The 19050-nt window shown below is 40.8% G+C and overlaps 1 protein-coding gene across 1 annotated transcript in view; it reads left to right on the top strand.

Annotated features, from left to right (window-relative positions):
• Window positions 1–551: 551 nt before the first annotated feature.
• Window positions 552–19050, top strand: part of Cdc6 (Cell division cycle 6) — a 78035-nt gene continuing 59536 nt past the window's right edge. The window contains exons 1-3 of the mRNA XM_070104678.1: window positions 552–672; window positions 11251–11659; window positions 17930–18676. Of these exons, the coding sequence (XP_069960779.1) occupies window positions 11251–11659; window positions 17930–18676 (1156 nt within the window). The 5' untranslated portion in view covers window positions 552–672. The remainder of the gene's footprint in view (window positions 673–11250; window positions 11660–17929; window positions 18677–19050) is intronic.

Genomic DNA, 19050 nt, shown 5'->3' with positions numbered 1-19050 from the left:
CTAACAGAATACTCCATTCTACTGAATGAACAGCAATGCATGCAACCATAGGACCTGTCTTTGTAATACTCATTTGTATTTTATAGTTATCTGTTTACAATAATGTCTTATCACTGATTTCATCATTGCTTAGTTAATCTTAAGTTAATTTTAAGCCAGCCCGTAATGCTATGCATATAAGTGGCTTTGGCATGCTGCTCTTACCTGTATTTTTTGTACCTCTGTATGTATGCTAAAATTTCTAAATAAATAAATAAATTATGATGTTTGTGTTGTTTCATTATTATGATGTATATGTTATGTTTCAGTATGTGTTATGAGGGGGTGTCAGTCCTGTTACATTATGTATATGTAATGTTCTATGTATATGTTGTAAATATAATGTGTATATGTGTCATCTGCCGGTGGGAGATTTAAATAAATAAATAACAAAAATGGGGGAGTAAACTCCAAATGGACCAATCAGAGGGCAGGACTGAAAGTTTGATCCTCAGAGAGACCAACCAGAGGGCAGGACTCTAGGCTTGATCCTCAGAGGGACCAATCAGCGACGAGAACAACAGCTGATAGTAGAGTTTTCCCGCGTAATTCGCAAGTGTTGTTGTTGTTGTGTTGTGAGAGGTGGACCACTTTCCTCTCTATTTTATCTCTTATTATAGACGCTACAGCGAGGTAAACTAGTTGTAGTGAGTACTAGATTATGTTGGTGTATTTGATGTATAACTGGGAGTGTTCTGATGCTCTATTGTGATAGACTGGAAGATTGTAGGAATATGACTGGTGATTGACTGGAAGATTGTAGGAATATGACTGGTGATTGACTGGAAGATTGTAGGAATATGACTGGTGATTGACTGGAAGATTGTAGGAATATTACTGGTGATTGACTGGAAGATTGTAGGAATATTACTGGTGATTGACTGGAAGATTGTAGGAATATGACTGGTGATTGACGAAGATTGTAGGAATATGACTGGTGATTGACTGGAAGGTTGTAGGAATATAAGAACATAAGAAAGGAGCACTGCAGCAGGCCAGTAGGCCCATGCGAGGCAGGTCTAACTTACACCTACCCACACCCACTCATTTTTAAAACTATACAAGGTTTTAGCTTCTATGACGGTACTCGGGAGTTTGTTCCACTCATCCACAACTCTATTACCAAACCAGTGCTTTCCTATATGTTTTCTGAATCTAATTTTTTTCCAACTTAAAACCATTGCTGCGAGTCCTGTCTAGGCTAGATATTTTCAGCACACTATTTACATCCCCTTTATTTATTCCTGTTTTCCATTTATACACCTCAGTCATATCCCCTCGAATTCTATACCTTTTTAGAGAGTGCAGATTCAGGGCCTCAGTCTATCCTCATAGGGAAGATAGATTACTGCTAACCAGAACTCCCAAATCTTTTTTGCAATAATAATAATATTATTATTTACTACCAGTACATGTACAAGGTATACCAGTACATGTACAAGGTATACCAGTACATGTACAAGGTATACAGATCATAACTGACATCAGTAACATACTACTATATAGAAAGTTGCTTGTTATGCTGAGCATTTCCCGCAAATTAGGTCAGTTTTGTCCCAGGATGTGACCCACACCAGTCCACTAACACCCAGGATGTGACCCACACCAGTCCATTAACACCCAGGATGTGACCCACACCAGTCCACTAACACCCAGGATGTGACCCACACCAGTCCACTAACACCCAGGATGTGACCCACACCAGTCCACTAACACCCAGGATGTGACCCACACCAGTCCACTAACACCCAGGATGTGACCCACACAAGTCCACTAACACCCAGGATGCGACCCACACAAGTCCACTAACACCCAGGATGTGACCCACACCAGTCCACTAACACCCAGGATGTGACCCACACCAGTCCACTAACACCCAGGATGTGACCCACACCAGTCCACTAACACCCAGGATGTGACCCACACCAGTCCACTAACACCCAGGATGTGACCCACACCAGTCCACTAACACCCAGGATGTGACCCACACCAGTCCACTAACACCCAGGATGTGACCCACACCAGTCCACTAACACCCAGGATGTGACCCACACCAGTCCATTAACACCCAGGATGTGACCCACACCAGTCCACTAACACCCAGGATGTGACCCACACCAGTCCACTAACACCCAGGATGTGACCCACACCAGTCCACTAACACCCAGGATGTGACCCACACCAGTCCACTAACACCCAGGATGTGACCCACACAAGTCCACTAACACCCAGGATGCGACCCACACAAGTCCACTAACACCCAGGATGTGACCCACACCAGTCCACTAACACCCAGGATGTGACCCACACCAGTCCACTAACACCCAGGATGTGACCCACACCAGTCCACTAACACCCAGGATGTGACCCACACCAGTCCACTAACACCCAGGATGTGACCCACACCAGTCCACTAACACCCAGGATGTGACCCACACCAGTCCACTAACACCCAGGATGTGACCCACACCAGTCCACTAACACCCAGGATGTGACCCACACCAGTCCACTAACACCCAGGATGTGACCCACACCAGTCCACTAACACCCAGGATGTGACCCACACCAGTCCACTAACACCCAGGATGTGACCCACACCAGTCTACTAACACCCAGGATGTGACCCACACCAGTCCACTAACACCCAGGATGTGACCCACACCAGTCCACTAACACCCAGGATGTGACCCACACCAGTCCACTAACACCCAGGATGTGACCCACACCAGTCCACTAACACCCAGGATGTGACCCACACCAGTCCACTAACACCCAGGATGTGACCCACACCAGTCCACTAACACCCAGGATGTGACCCACACCAGTCCACTAACACCCAGGATGTGACCCACACCAGTCCACTAACACCCAGGATGTGACCCACACCAGTCCACTAACACCCAGGATGTGACCCACACCAGTCCACTAACACCCAGGATGTGACCCACACCAGTCCACTAACACCCAGGATGTGACCCACACCAGTCCACTAACACCCAGGATGTGACCCACACCAGTCTACTAACACCCAGGATGTGACCCACACCAGTCCACTAACACCCAGGATGTGACCCACACCAGTCCACTAACACCCAGGATGTGACCCACACCAGTCCACTAACACCCAGGATGTGACCCACACCAGTCCACTAACACCCAGGATGTGACCCACACCAGTCCACTAACACCCAGGATGTGACCCACACCAGTCCACTAACACCCAGGATGTGACCCACACCAGTCCACTAACACCCAGGATGTGACCCACACCAGTCCACTAACACCCAGGATGTGACCCACACCAGTCCACTAACACCCAGGATGTGACCCACACCAGTCCACTAACACCCAGGATGTGACCCACACCAGTCCACTAACACCCAGGATGTGACCCACACCAGTCCATTAACACCCAGGTACCCATTTTACTGACTGGTGAACATAGACAACCGGTTTAAACAAACTCGCCCAATGTTTCTACTCTGGCTGGGAATCGAACCCCGGTCCTCGCTGCGTGAATTGACAGCTTTAACCACCAGGCCACCAGAGCCACCAGAGATATTAAGATCTACATTATTTAGTTTACAAGTATCATAGTTATTTAACTCTCCAGTGCTTAGAACTTTGCATTTGTTTATGTTAAACTGCATTTAAAAATGGAAATATGAAGGATCCCAATGGAAATAAGTCAGTGTGTGTGACTTTTTTGGGTTATCTTAGGTTCTCTACACATGTGCTGTTATGTATGATAATCCATGTAACTTGCTTACTAATTTGCCACTTCACTGACCACTGCACAAGCCTATTTAGATCTTCCTGCAGCACTCCTGTTTTGCTGTCATTGGCAAACTTGCTTATGTCGCGATTTATACCCATATCTATATTGTTTATGTAAATTGTGAACAAAGGGCCCAACACTGATTCTTGTGGAACACCGCTTATGACACTTCCCCACTCTCATTTCTCCCCATTTATGCAAACTCATTTGCCTATTCGTCAGCCATGCCTCTGTCTAGGAAAAAATTTCTCCTCTTATTACGTGTGCCTCGACTTTCCTCAATAGTCTCCAGTTTGGGACTCTGTCAGAAGCCTTACCGAATCTATATACACTATCATATTCATTACCATGATCTACCTCATGATCTACCTCCTTGAATACCTTAGTGAAAAATGTTAATAAGTCATGTCTATAAGTTTATGTCTTTTAAAGTGGCTATGAATAGCCTTGGTAATTATAGATTCCCTCAATTTTTCCACTAGGTAGGTTAGGCTTATTGGTCAGTAGTTCGAAGCTAAGGATCTGTCACCTGCTTTGTAGATAGGTATCATATTTTCCACTTATCTGGTACTATAACAGTTTGTAGAGATACGTTGGAAAGACTAGCCAAGGTTCAGTAAGTTCTGCCTTACATTCCTTTAAAACCCTTGCAAACAGTTCATCATTGTCTGGGGATTTGGTAGGTTTTAGTTCATCTATTTGTCTGAAAACCATGTCACTAGTGACTTGGAAATTGCATGACTTATCATTGTTCAGTTCAACATAGTTTTTTCAGGAATTTCACTAGTATCTTCCTGCATAAAAACTGAGAGGAAATAAGTGTTACAAATTTTACACACTTCTTATCACTGTCAGTGAGCTGACCCAAGTGACTTTAGAGCAAGCCTATCTTTTCCCTAATCTTACTTCTGTATATCTGGAAGAAAACCTTTGGATTACTCTTTGAACGTGTTTGAGGTGGTCAGTCGCTCAGCCTAGAGGGTTAAGGGACTGACCACCTCAAATACTTTTCCTCCAAGGTTGATGGACTGATTACATCATCTCTATTTCACTACTACACCTGCTGCTTCAATATTTGACTGAAGAAGCCTACTGAGTAGACAAAATGTTTCATCAGTAAGGATACCCAACTGCTGCATATATCTTAATCTTCATTTGTTTTTGTATTTAAAGTAAACTATAATTAACGAACTAATGGTGGGGATGGGGAAATTTCTGAGTATTATATCAGAATGCTAAAAATAACTGTAACTGTTTTGCATGATGGTAGGATTGCTGGTTTCTTTTTCTGTCTCATAAACACGCTAGATAACAGGGATATCTTGCTACTCCTACTTACACTTTGGTCACACTTCACAGACACGCACATGCATATATATATACATACATCTAGGTTTTTCTCCTTTTTCTAAATAGCTCTTGTTCCTCTTTATTTCTTCTATTGTCCATGGGGAAGTGGGAAAGAATCTTTCCTCCGTAAGCCCTGCGTGTTGTATGAGGCGACTAAAATGCCGGGAGCAATGGGCTAGTAACCCCTTCTCCTGTAGACATTTACTAAAAAAGAGAAGAAGAAAAACTTTATAAAACTGGGATGCTTAAATGTGCGTGGATGTAGTGCAGATGACAAGAAACAGATGATTGCTGATGTTATGAATGAAAAGAAGTTGGATGTCCTGGCCCTAAGCGAAACAAAGCTGAAGGGGGTAGGGGAGTTTCATTGGGGGGAAATAAATGGGATTAAATCTGGAGTATCTGAGAGAGTTAGAGCAAAGGAAGGGGTAGTAGTAATGTTGAATGATCAGTTATGTAAGGAGAAAAGAGAATATGAATGTGTAAATTCAAGAATTATGTGGATTAAAGTAAAGGTTGGGTGCGAGAAGTGGGTCATAATAAGCGTGTATGCACCTGGAGAAGAGAGGAATGCAGAGGAGAGAGAGAGATTTTGGGAGATGTTAAGTGAATGTATAGGAGCCTTTGAACCAAGTGAGAGAGTAATTGTGGTAGGGGACCTGAATGCTAAAGTAGGAGAAACTTTTAGAGAGGTTGTGGTAGGTAAGTTTGGGGTGCCAGGTGTAAATGATAATGGGAGCCCTTTGATTGAACTTTGTATAGAAAGGGGTTTAGTTATAGGTAATACATATTTTAAGAAAAAGAGGATAAATAAGTATACAAGATATGATGTAGGGCGAAATGACAGTAGTTTGTTGGATTATGTATTGGTAGATAAAAGACTGTTGAGTAGACTTCAGGATGTACATGTTTATAGAGGGACCACAGATATATCAGATCACTTTCTAGTTGTAGCTACACTGAGAGTAAAAGGTAGATGGGATACAAGGAGAACAGAAGCATCAGGGAAGAGAGATGTGAAGGTTTATAAACTAAAAGAGGAGGCAGTTAGGGTAAGATATAAACAGCTATTGGAGGATAGATGGGCTAATGAGAGCATAGGCAATGGGGTTGAAGAGGTATGGGGTAGGTTTAAAAATGTAGTGTTAGAGTGTTCAGCAGAAGTTTGTGGTTACAGGAAAGTGGGTGCGGGAGGGAAGAGGAGCGATTGGTGGAATGATGATGTGAAGAGAGTAGTAAGGGAGAAAAAGTTAGCATATGAGAAGTTTTTACAAAGTAGAAGTGATGCAAGGAGGGAAGAGTATATGGAGAAAAAGAGAGAGGTTAAGAGAGTGGTGAAGCAATGTAAAAAGAGAGCAAATGAGAGAGTGGGTGAGATGTTATCAACAAATTTTGTTGAAAATAAGAAAAAGTTTTGGAGTGAGATTAACAAGTTAAGAAAGCCTAGAGAACAAATGGATTTGTCAGTTAAAAATAGGAGAGGAGAGTTATTAAATGGAGAGTTAGAGGTATTGGGAAGATGGAGGGAATATTTTGAGGAATTGTTAAATGTTGATGAAGATAGGGAAGCTGTGATTTCGTGTATAGGGCAAGGAGGAACAACATCTTGTAGGAGTGAGGAAGAGCCAGTTGTGAGTGTGGGGGAAGTTCGTGAGGCAGTAGGTAAAATGAAAGGGGGTAAGGCAGCCGGGATTGATGGGATAAAGATCGAAATGTTAAAAGCAGGTGGGGATATAGTTTTGGAGTGGTTGGTGCAATTATTTAATAAATGTATGGAAGAGGGTAAGGTACCTAGGGATTGGCAGAGAGCATGCATAGTTCCTTTGTATAAAGGCCAAGGGGATAAAAGAGAGTGCAAAAATTATAGGGCGATAAGTCTGTTGAGTATACCTGGCAAAGTGTATGGTAGAGTTATTATTGAAAGAATTAAGAGTAAGACTGAGAATAGGATAGCAGATGAACAAGGAGGCTTTAGGAAAGGTAGGGGGTGTGTGGACCAGGTGTTTACAGTGAAACATATAAGTGAACAGTATTTAGATAAGGCTAAAGAGGTCTTTGTGGCATTTATGGATTTGGAAAAGGCATATGACAGGGTGGATAGGGGGGCAATGTGGCAGATGTTGCAGGTGTATGGTGTAGGAGGTAGGTTACTGAAAGCAGTGAAGAGTTTTTACGAGGATAGTGAGGCTCAAGTTAGAGTATGTAGGAAAGAGGGAAATTATTTCCCAGTAAAAGTAGGCCTTAAACAAGGATGTGTGATGTCACCGTGGTTGTTTAATATATTTATAGATGGGGTTGTAAGAGAAGTAAATGCGAGGGTCTTGGCAAGAGGCGTGGAGTTAAAAGATAAAGAATCACACGTAAAGTGGGAGTTGTCACAGTTGCTCTTTGCTGATGACACTGTGCTCTTGGGAGATTCTGAAGAGAAGTTGCAGAGATTGGTGGATGAATTTGGTAGGGTGTGCAAAAGAAGAAAATTAAAGGTGAATACAGGGAAGAGTAAGGTTATGAGGATAACAAAAAGATTAGGTGATGAAAGATTGGATATCAGATTGGAGGGAGAGAGTATGGAGGAGGTGAATGTATTCAGATATTTGGGAGTGGACGTGTCAGCGGATGGGTCCATGAAAGATGAGGTGAATCATAGAATTGATGAGGGGAAAAGGGTGAGTGGTGCACTTAGGAGTCTGTGGAGACAAAGAACTTTGTCCTTGGAGGCAAAGAGGGGAATGTATGAGAGTATAGTTTTACCAATGCTCTTATATGGGTGTGAAGCATGGGTGATGAATGTTGCAGCGAGGAGAAGGCTGGAGGCAGTGGAGATGTCATGTCTGAGAGCAATGTGTGGTGTGAATATAATGCAGAGAATTCGTAGTTTGGAAGTTAGGAGGAGGTGCGGGATTACCAAAACTGTTGTCCAGAGGGCTGAGGAAGGGTTGTTGAGGTGGTTCGGACATGTGGAGAGAATGGAGCGAAACAGAATAACTTCAAGAGTGTATCAGTCTGTAGTGGAAGGAAGGCGGGGTAGGGGTAGGCCTAGGAAAGGTTGGAGGGAGGGGGTAAAGGAGGTTTTGTGTGCGAGGGGCTTGGACTTCCAGCAGGCATGCGTGAGCATGTTTGATAGGAGTGAATGGAGACAAATGGTTTTAATACTTGACGTGCTGTTGGAGTGTGAGCAAAGTAACATTTATGAAGGAATTCAGGGAAACCGGCAGGCAGGACTTGAGTCCTGGAGATGGGAAGTACAGTGTCTGCACTCTGAAGGAGGGGTGTTAATGTTGCAGTTTAAAAACTGTAGTGTAAAGCACCCTTCCGGCAAGACAGTGATGGAGTGAATGATGGTGAAAGTTTTTCTTTTTCAGGCCACCCTGCCTTGGTGGGAATCGGCCAGTGTGATAATAAAAAAAAAAAAATGACAAAGAAAATGCACTAATATATTTTAGTATACACCTAATACAGTGGACCCCCGCATAACGTTGGCATCGCATAGTGTTAAATCCGCATAGCGATACATTTTATCGCTAAAATTTTGCCTCGCATAGTGCTAAAAAATTCGCTCAACGCGATTCATCCGAGACACGTCCATGCGGCCTGAGCCAGCCTCACTTGTTCTGCCAGTGGCATTGTTTACAAGCCAGCCTCCGCGGTAACATTCAAGCATACAGTCGGAACATTTCGTATTATTACAGCCTTTTTATAGTGATTTCACCCGAAAAATAAGTGACCATGGGCCCCAAGAAAGCTTTTAGTGACAACCCTACAGAAAAAAGGGTAAGAATTACTATGGAGATGAAGAAAGAGATCATTGCCGAGTATGAAAGTGGAGTGCGTGTCTCCGAGCTGGCCAGGTTGTATAGTAAACCCCAATCAACCATCGCTTCTATTGTGTCCAAGAGAACGGCAATCAAGGAAGCTGTTCTTGCGAAAGGTTTAACTGTGCTTTCGAAACAGAGATCGCAAGTGATAGAAGATGTTGAGAGACTCTTATTGGTGTGGATAAACGAAAAACAGATAGCAGGCGATAGCATCTCTCAAGCGATCATAAGTGAAAAGGCTAGGAAGTTGCACGAGGATTTAATTAGAAAAATGCCTGCAACTAGTGGTGATGTGAGTGAATTTAAGGCCAGCAAAGGTTGGTTTGAGAGATTTAAGAAGCGTAGTGGCATACATAGTGTGATAAGGCATGGTGAGGCTGCCAGTTCGGACCAAAAAGCAACCGAAAAATATGTGCAGGAATTCAAGGAGTACATAGACAGTGAAGAATTGAAACCTGAACAAGTGTTTAATTGCGACAAAACAGGCCTGTTTTGGAAGAAAATGCCAAGCAGGACCTACATTACTGAGGAGGAAAAGGCACTCCCAGGACATAAGCCTATGAAAGACAGGCTTACTCTGTTGAGGTGTGCTAATGCTAGTGGTGATTGCAAAGTGAAGCCTTTATTATTGTTGGAGGTTAGTGGGGAGGATGTGGAAGAGTTGGTGGAGGAGGACAATGAAGAACTAACCACTGATGAGCTGCTAGATCAACTTCAACAGCAAGAGGCCAGACCTGAGGAAATTGCTTCGGAGGAGGGGAGAGAGAAATTGAAGAAGTTGCCTACTTCAAAGATTAAGGAAATCTGTGCAAAGTGGCTTGAAGTGCAAACCTTCATGAATGAAAATCACCCTCAGACAGCTATTGCAAGCCGTGCTGGTGACTATTACACTGACACTGTTGTGAAACACTTTAGGAAAGTCATAAAGGAACGAGAGGTACAGGCCACTATGGACAGATATGTTGTGCGACAGAAGTCCAGTGACTCTGAAGCTGGTCCTAGTGGCATTAAAAGAAGAAGGGAAGCAACCCCGGAAAAGGACTTGACACCTCAAGTCCTAATGGAAGGGGATTCCCCTTCTAAACACTAAAACCATCCAGTCTCCCCTCCTCCCATCCCATCAATCATCACCACATCTTCAATAAAGGTAAGTGTCATGTAACTGTGCATGTTTTCTTAAGTTTGTGTGTATTAAAATTAATATTTCATGTGGTAAATTTTTTTTTTTTCATACTTTTGGGTGTCTTGCACAGATAAATTTGATTTCCATTATTTCTTATGGGGAAAATTAATTCGCATAACGATAATTTCGCATAACATTGAGCTCTCGGGAACGGATTAATAGCGTTATGCGGGGTCCACTGTATAGTAACGTACACACAGTGCATGGATATATTACATACAGTAAGCATTGAAAGTAATGCCGTTAAAGGTACAGTTTAACCAGTGGATTTTGCTCATAGTTTTAAAAGTTCATTATTCCATGACAACTAATTTGATTTGAAGTACATGTACATATTCTTCTTCTTCTTTCAACACACTGGCCGTATCCCACCGAGGCGGGGTGGCCCAAAAGGAAAAACAAAAGTTTCTCCTTTTACATTTAGTAATATATACAGCAGAAGGGGTTACTAGCCCCTTGCTCCCGGCATTTTAGTCGCCTCTTACAACACGCATGGCTTACGGAGGAAGAATTCTGTTCCACTTCCCCATGGAGATAAGAAGAAATAAACAAGAACAAGAACTAGAAACAAAATAGAAGAAAACCCAGAGGGGTATGTATATATATGCTTGTACATGTATGTGTAGTGTTACCTAAGTGTAAGTAGAAGTAGCAAGACATACCTGAAATCTTGCATGTTCATGAGACAGAAAAATGGACACCAGCAATCCTACCATCATGTAAAACAATTACAGGCTTTCGTTTTACACTCACTTGGCAGGACGGTAGTACCTCCCTGGGTGGCTGCTGTCTACCAACCTACTACCTAGGACATGTACATATATTGTAGTTAATTGTGTTCTTTTGGGATTCTGTTTTAAGAATTGTTAATTTGTAAAGGGCCTTGCTCGGGAGGGTGTTTTCCGCACCCTTCCAAGTTTGTTCCACCCACTGTTATATTCCATGGATAAATTTTTTTGGGTGCAATTTTTGCTCATTTCTTTTGACTCGACATGTACCATATTTTTTGGTCATTTAAGTGTTTTATGTGTGTGTGTTGCCTTTTACCTGTTTATAAACTATTTAACAAGAGCCTTGTATTTCAGATGTCGGGACAGAAAGCTATAAATTTTCCCATACAGAAGACACGGTCTTTAAGAGTCAAGTCTGATGAGTCTGTCACTTCAGTGGCTCGCAGTGTTAGTCCTCATGGTGGCAAAAGGAAATCAGTAAACAAAGTAGCACAATCACCTGACAAAACTAATATTCCATCCAGACTTGAAGTTGCATGTGGCAGCTATCGAAGGTCTTCACGACATTCAGAAAAACCATCCAAACTCGTCGAAATCCACGAAAATCCAGAGAGATCATCGCATAGGCGAAATATTTTCCATAGCCCAGAGAAGACATCCCAGAAGCCAAAAATACTCGCAAAACATAATGAAGAAGAAGAAGAGGAGAGAGAGAAAGGTTCGTTGACACCAAGCAAACGAAAGTCAGGCATAATATTACCAGGTGAGACATAGCAGATAATATTGAGCCTTTGATATAAGGGACTCATACAGGCAATTGTCTGAGTGTCTTAACCCAGAATAATGTTAAATCAACAAAATAAACAGAAATTATAGTTGTAGAGGGTAATGAAGCCAGAGTAACAATAACACACTGCTTTCCTGAAGTCTTCATTCACAACAACAACACCGAAGATGATTGAACATAAATAAAATAACATAAGATTTAATTCTCTCTCTCCTCCCAACACCTTACATTCCTCCCCTTCTAAATCACATTATACAATTATCAAAATGGGTTGTATCACATCAATACAATGATTAGCTCATTAAACTAACTTATAAATCCAACCTATCTGGAGGTTTGACCACTCTTCTGAAACGCCTAACATGTGGAGGTTTGGCTGTCATGAGGTGCAAAGTCTCCTGTCACACTGTTGTTGTCATTATCAAACCTTCCTGGAAGGTCTTCCTCTATACTGACCTGATCCTCAAGTTTATTACCACTATTATCTATAATAGGCTTTTCCTCTGACCGCAGCGCTGTATAGCCCTTGTGGTTTAGTGCTTCCTTTTGATTGTTATAATAAAAAATTTTCCTCTGACCAAAAAGGTGCCGTTTTTATACTGGCCAGGAATTGCCAATCCACTCCTTAAAGCTTCTGGTACTGTTGGAATCGGTGTTTGCAATTCCTATTAGATATAATTTCTGCTGGCATCTTAATGGTGGAGGAATGACCAGTTTTTCTGTGGTTATACAAGAACCTATATGTCTGATATTGCGAGATCCTTTTGTAAATTTGTGCAAACCTTCCTTCAATGTCCTTACTGCCCCCTCTGCCAGACCATTTGATGATGGATGGTATGGGGCTGGAGTAACATGTTCAGTACTATTATTAATGAAGAAGGCTTCTCTCTCTTAATCTTCCAGCTCTTGAGATAGAGTATGCACCATTATCTGACAATTATGTCTGGTAACCCAAAATTACAAGAGGATTTCCTCGGCAACTCAACAGTGACTGTGGATGTCACGGAACTAGTTACTTGAACATCTAAGAATTTTTAAAATGAATCCACAGTTACTAAAAATATTTGCCCTTCACTGGACCTGCATAGTTTATATGCACTCTAGACCGTGGTTTTCCCATTCTTGGCCAGGATAGTATGGGAGATGAAATTGGCCGAAAATTCTTAAAACAGATCAGAGAATTCTTGGTCAGTTCTGCAATATCTTGGTCAGTGTTTGGCCACCAGATGCACTTGCTTCTGCTTTCATAACATTGATAGCATCATGTCCAACATGTAAATGCTCTAATATCTTGCATCTTAATTCTACTGGCACTACCACTCAATTCCTGTACAATAATACATCATCATGTAGCTCTGATTTGAGATAAGAATAATCAGATAAAGTTACACTATTCTTACACCATTCATATTTAACATTATTTGCCATTTGGGATAATAACATCTTTCCCAGTTTGCTCTTTGATATTCTCAGATGAGATATCTTGGAAATCCAAAGACTACTAATCTTGCATATTCCATAGGTGTACCTGACTAAATCATGACCTTCAACAGGTAATCTACCTACAGCATCTGCAATGACATTTTCCTTGCCAGCTTTGAATAAAAATTCATAATACTGAGCTAACAACAAAGCCCAATGCTGAATTCTGTCATTTGCATTTACTCAGACGTTTTCCTTTCCCAAATAAACCCAGCAATGGTTTATGATCTGTTTGAACAACAGACTTTCTCCCTAGCAATAACTATCTGAATTTCTTAACAGAAAACACTAAGGCTAAACCTTCTTTGTCAAGTTGAGAATAATTTTGTTCTGCTCAAGAAAGTTTCTTATTAGCAAATTATACAGGTTTTTCCTGGCCATTGACTTTCTGGATTAACACACATCCAACAGTTACAGAGGAAGCACCAACCTCAATTATTAATGAATTCTCTCGTGTAAAATTAGTCAACAAAGATAAACACTAAGTCTTCTTTAATACTTTGAACAGCCTTTTCCATTGAAGACTCTTTTTTTATTCAATAACTTATCCAGTGATGCCAAAATTAAAGAGGAGTTATTAGTAAATTTACAGTAAAATGTCACCATTCCCACAAAGGACTGAGCTATCCTAAGGACTTAGGGGGATGGTAACTTTACAATAGCCTCAACCTTCTTAGGAGAAGGTTTAATACCTTCTGCTGAAATCTCACCCCCAGATATTCAGTAGATCTGGTTTTCAACACTGATTTATTCTTATTTAGTACTACATTATGTTCTTGTAAAATCTTGTAAACCTTCCTGAGCCTGGCATCATGCTCACCTTCTGTGGCACCACATAATATATAATGTTCAGATTGGATGCTACATCTTCCAATCTAACAAACAGTTGGGAAATAAATTTCTGGAAGATACCAGGGAGATGTGGGAAGGTGCCTAGCTTCTCCCTCTGAACCCCATGGAGGCGGGGAATGGGGCTAGGCCTGGGGACAGCTGCTCCTAGATGATGAGGAGGTACTTGTACCTCCTCCCATGGCAGACATTGGTCTGAGACACTCCCACAACAGGGAGCCAAGGCTGGGCCACCACTTGGAAAAGGCCCGGGCTGGGAAATTACACCGGCAAATTTACAACAACAACCCTTGTGGGTATTAAGTACTAAAATCTGTTGGCTTCTCTCATCTACTGGCATATGCAAATATGCCAGTAAATATTTTGTAAATATCTTGCCTTTACCCACTACTGACAATTCTTCAGTTATGGGTGAGGGTATCTTTCACAATGAATGTTGATTTTTTTTTTTTAGCATGTCTGCCATTTCCCACCGAGGCAGGGTGACCCAAAAAGAAAAACCCAAAAAGAAAGAAAAAACTCATCATTAAACACACAATCACTGTCTTTGTAGAGGCAGTCAGATATGACAGTTTAGATGTCACTCCAAACAGCCAATATCCCAAACCCCCTCCTTTAAAGTGCGGGCATTGTACTTCCCACCTCCAGGACTTAAGTCCGGCTAACTGGTTTCCATGAATCCCTTCACAAAATATTACCTTGCTCACACTACAACACCTCCCTCCTCCAACCATTTCTAGGATGGCACCTACCCCACCTTCTTTTCCTTACAGATTTATACTCTGTCCAGACCATTCTACTTTGTTCCATTCTCTCTAAATGACCAAACCACCTCAATAACCCCACTTTAGCCCTCTGACTAATACTTTTAGTAACTCCACACCACCTTAATTTCCACACTATGAATTCTCTACATAATATGTACACCACACATTGCCCTCAGACATGACGTCTCCACTGCCTCCAACCTCCTCCTCGCTGCAACATTTACAACCTATTCTTCACACCCATATAAAAGTGTTGGTACCACTATACTCTCGTACATTCTCTTCTTTGCCTCCATGGATAATGTGTTTTGTCTCCACAGATACCTCAAAGCACCACTCACTTTTTTTTACCTCACCAATTCTGTGTTTAACTTCATCCTTCATAAATCCATCTGCTGACAAATCAGCTTCCAAATATCTGAACAGATTCACTTCTTCCATACTCCCTCCAATGTTATATCCAGTTTTTCTTTATCTAAATCGTTGGATACCCTCATCACTTTACTCTTATCTATATTCACTTTCAACTTTCTACCTTTACACACACTCCCAAACTCATCCATTAACCTCTGCAACTTTTCTTTAGAATTTCCCAAAAGCACAGTATCATCAGCAAAAAGTAACTGTGTCAACTCCCATTTTGTATTTGATTCCCCATAATTTAAAACCACCCTTCTCCCCAACACAGCATTTACTTCTTTTACAACCCCATCTATAAATATATTAAACAACCATGGTGACATTACACATCCCTGTCTAAGACCTACTTTTACTGGGAAGTAGTCTCCCTCTCTTCTACACACCCTAACCTGAGCCTCACTATCCTCATAAAAACTTTACAGCATTTAGTAACTTACTACCTATTCCATATACTTGCAACATCTGCCACATTGCTCCCCTATCCACCCTATAATATGCTTTTTCTAAATCCATGAATGCAATGAAAACTTCCTTACCTCTATCTAAATACTGTTTACATGTATGCTTCAATGTAAACACTTGATCTACACATCCCCTACCCATGTGCAATCCTGCTCTCTGTCTTACCTCTAATTCTTTCAATAATAACCCTACCGTACACCTTGCCTAGTATACTCGGCAAACTTACGTTGATTTACATATTTAACCCTTAAACGGTCCAAACAGATCGACGTTCAAATTCGTAGCGCTACAAAAGTAGATCTACTTTTTTTTTTTACATATTTTCAAATATAACAAAAAAAATGTAGATAAAAGTTTTTTTTACACGTTTTCAAATGTAAAACAAAAAAGAAGATCGACCTTTTTTTACGTACTTTCAGATGTTGAAAAAACGTGTATGTACGTTTGGACCATTTAAGGGTTAAAATCCTCACATATACTCATAGACTTTAAAGGCCATCTATAATACTGATACAATAGGTGCAGACCACTCTATGGAAAATAAGCTCAGTAATCCCTTTCTTTACCAGTTTTTCTAATTCTTCTTCAATCATTTTGAAAAAATGATAGCTGCCTCGCTCTCACGAACTTAGGAAAGCATCATTTTTCACATGAATTGTGGCAATAAAACTGAAAATAGGCTTACTAGAATTTACCTTAAAATTATCTAACATTTGTTTAGCACTGCTGAGTTTGTTAATTTTGGTAGATTCATCTAATCTTCCAAAATTAACATGAGGTCTTTTCTACACGAGTTACTATTATTTCACTTAACTACAAAGAATACTTGTGATACCTCTAAGTTATTGTAGTGTACCAGCAAAACAGCCTTTCCTGAAAAGTTTATCTTCCAGTTATCGTATACAGTTACCTTCCTAGAACATGGTTCCGTGTGCCGCTTTAATGTCTTGACCCAGTCTCTGGATAATGTTGAGATGGGCACCTCACTGACAGTCTTAAAAGGAACCTATTTCTGATTAATTACGAAGCCATATTGTTCAGCCCTAGTGGAAAACACTGTATCCTCCACAGCATGTAAACTCATCACTCCCTCGTCTACTGAACTATTTTCTCCTTCAAGCCCCTTAACTGTCTTTGTCCTAGGATATCTTTGTGACTTCTGTTTCTTTACTGTTCCTTTTTTTGTCGCTACACGATTTTGATACATCCTAGATACATTTTTGGTTCTTCCTTACACACATTATTCAAGTGACCCTACCTACAATTTCTGCCAAATAAATCCTGAAATCCTGTCTTTCATCCAATATTGTCTTTTGTTGTTCCATCCTTCCTTCAACTCTTATTTATTATTAGAAAGGCATTTTTCCTTGTGTCAATTCAGGTAGCTAGCTTCATTAATTTTTTTTTAATAATCTTTTATTATATTACTGAATGTCTTCAGTATATGTACTAGTATAAATAAATATTATTATTCTCATGTACTATATATGTCTCATTGTCTAGAATTATAAGTTAGATTTAAGGCTGCACGAAATGCTTTGCATAATAAAGGGCCCTATAAACGTAATGGTGTTGTGTAATGGTAGCTGGTATGGTCAGTGTTCCTCGTCTCTGTTTGCTGAGTAGATATTGTGCAATCTGGTGAGTTAGAAGTAATGCAGGACAGTGTAAACTCGGGTAGACTAGAGCATGGTTTATTGTCTGTGGGTTACACTAGGTAGACAAGGGTGAGGGTGAGCCAATGCCAAGACTAATTGTGAGGTGTTCTAGGGTCAGCTAGAGTGAGAGAGAGTCCTTTCAACATGGCCTCACACTAACTTGGTACAGGGCCACCTAATGAGGTCTATGTGAAATAGGCCTAGGTGGGGATTTCAAAGTTACGGATAGGAACCTCGTTACATTAAGTAGTTTATATATATCAGTTAGCGTAATTGTATACTGTACAGTACACCAGGTTGTGGAAATAAAGTTGTTTGGTTCGGATGCTGACTCACCATGAACTGGCCACTAGAACACTGACTCATGACTCATTATCAAGTATCAGATTAACAAATGTTTCAGTCATTTGTGTTTGATCTGTGTCGTCCATAATGACCAGAAACGTTGTTTGGTTTGTGTAAGGATTTGCATTTTTTCTTAGTTATTGAACATTTTATTTATAGGAAAATGTGCATACTGTCTTCAGTTGGTTTTTGGATACAGTGTATGGCATTTTCATTCATGTCATTGATGCTTATTTCAAGAAATGTTTATAATTATTTTTCAGATTCTGAAAATGATTTGAGTCTTACCAAGAGACTGGTTGTCACCCTGCACCAGCTACCTCTGGATAGTATCCATCTTACGCCATCTAAAGCTTGTCGTAAACTGATGGCAGATAGTACAAGTGAGGAAAACACTTGTCCCTTGTCTCCTAAAAAGACTACACAAAGTGTACCTTTGAGGCCAGTCAGGTTTGCCTCTCCAAGTAGGTCATCCAGCACTGCAGAGCCTAAATTAACAAGTGTCTGTACACCTCAAAAATATCCACTATCATCATCTAGTATAACCAATACCTGTAAGTTGTCAGGAAGTGTGAACAGTACTGGTAAATCTTCAGAAAGTGTGAAAGGTACTGGTAAATCTTCAGAAAGTGTGAACAGTACTGGTAAATCTTCAGAAAGTGTGAAAAGTACCTGTAAGTCTTCAGAAAGTGTGAACAGAGTGATTTTTCAGAGCCCTAGAAAATGTACAGTGAAGTGCCATAATTTGAACAGTCCAGTGAAAACACTCAAACGTCTTGATGAAAACCGATCCTTGAGATCACCTAGGAAACACTTTGACGATGACAGTGTAAGACGGTCACCACGCAAGTTCAACCAAGAAAATGTCCTCAGCCCTCGTAGAAGCCCGAGAAAGCTGGCACAGTCTCCTTTCAAAGTCAACAGCCCGGCCTCGCTGGTGTCAAAACTTTCTCTTGAGAGTTCAGCCAATGCCAGAACGGATGTAGCTGTCAGACTTTTTAAACCTGACGGTAAGTTCTTATTATGTATTAAGGTTCACAAATGACCCGCACCTAGGAAGGAAAACTTAGGATGATGTTTTGGTCTCCCTTGGACCATTGTCAAGTTGCAACTGGACAATTGTCTGAGACCGATCGAAACTTGGTCTTATATAAGTTTCCTATGAGTGGCATTTTTGTGAATTGTTCCACCTACAGTATTGTGAATTTTTTATATCGGCGATAGTTTAAAATAACTAGTTACTACTACATTCATCAACTTTTACTATTAATTTATTTGACTATTAATTTTGCAGGAAGTTTCTTAGACCTATCCCACTGGCATAAATCTTCCTTGTGATATAATTGTGATTGGAGTAATCATTTTTTAACAAGTTTTCAAAATA

Source organism: Cherax quadricarinatus, chromosome 93 (genome assembly GCF_038502225.1).
Source record: "Cherax quadricarinatus isolate ZL_2023a chromosome 93, ASM3850222v1, whole genome shotgun sequence".
NCBI classification, from domain to species: domain Eukaryota; kingdom Metazoa; phylum Arthropoda; class Malacostraca; order Decapoda; family Parastacidae; genus Cherax; species Cherax quadricarinatus.
Note: the sequence above shows the minus strand (reverse complement) of the source record. Positions and strands in the feature narration are given on the sequence as shown.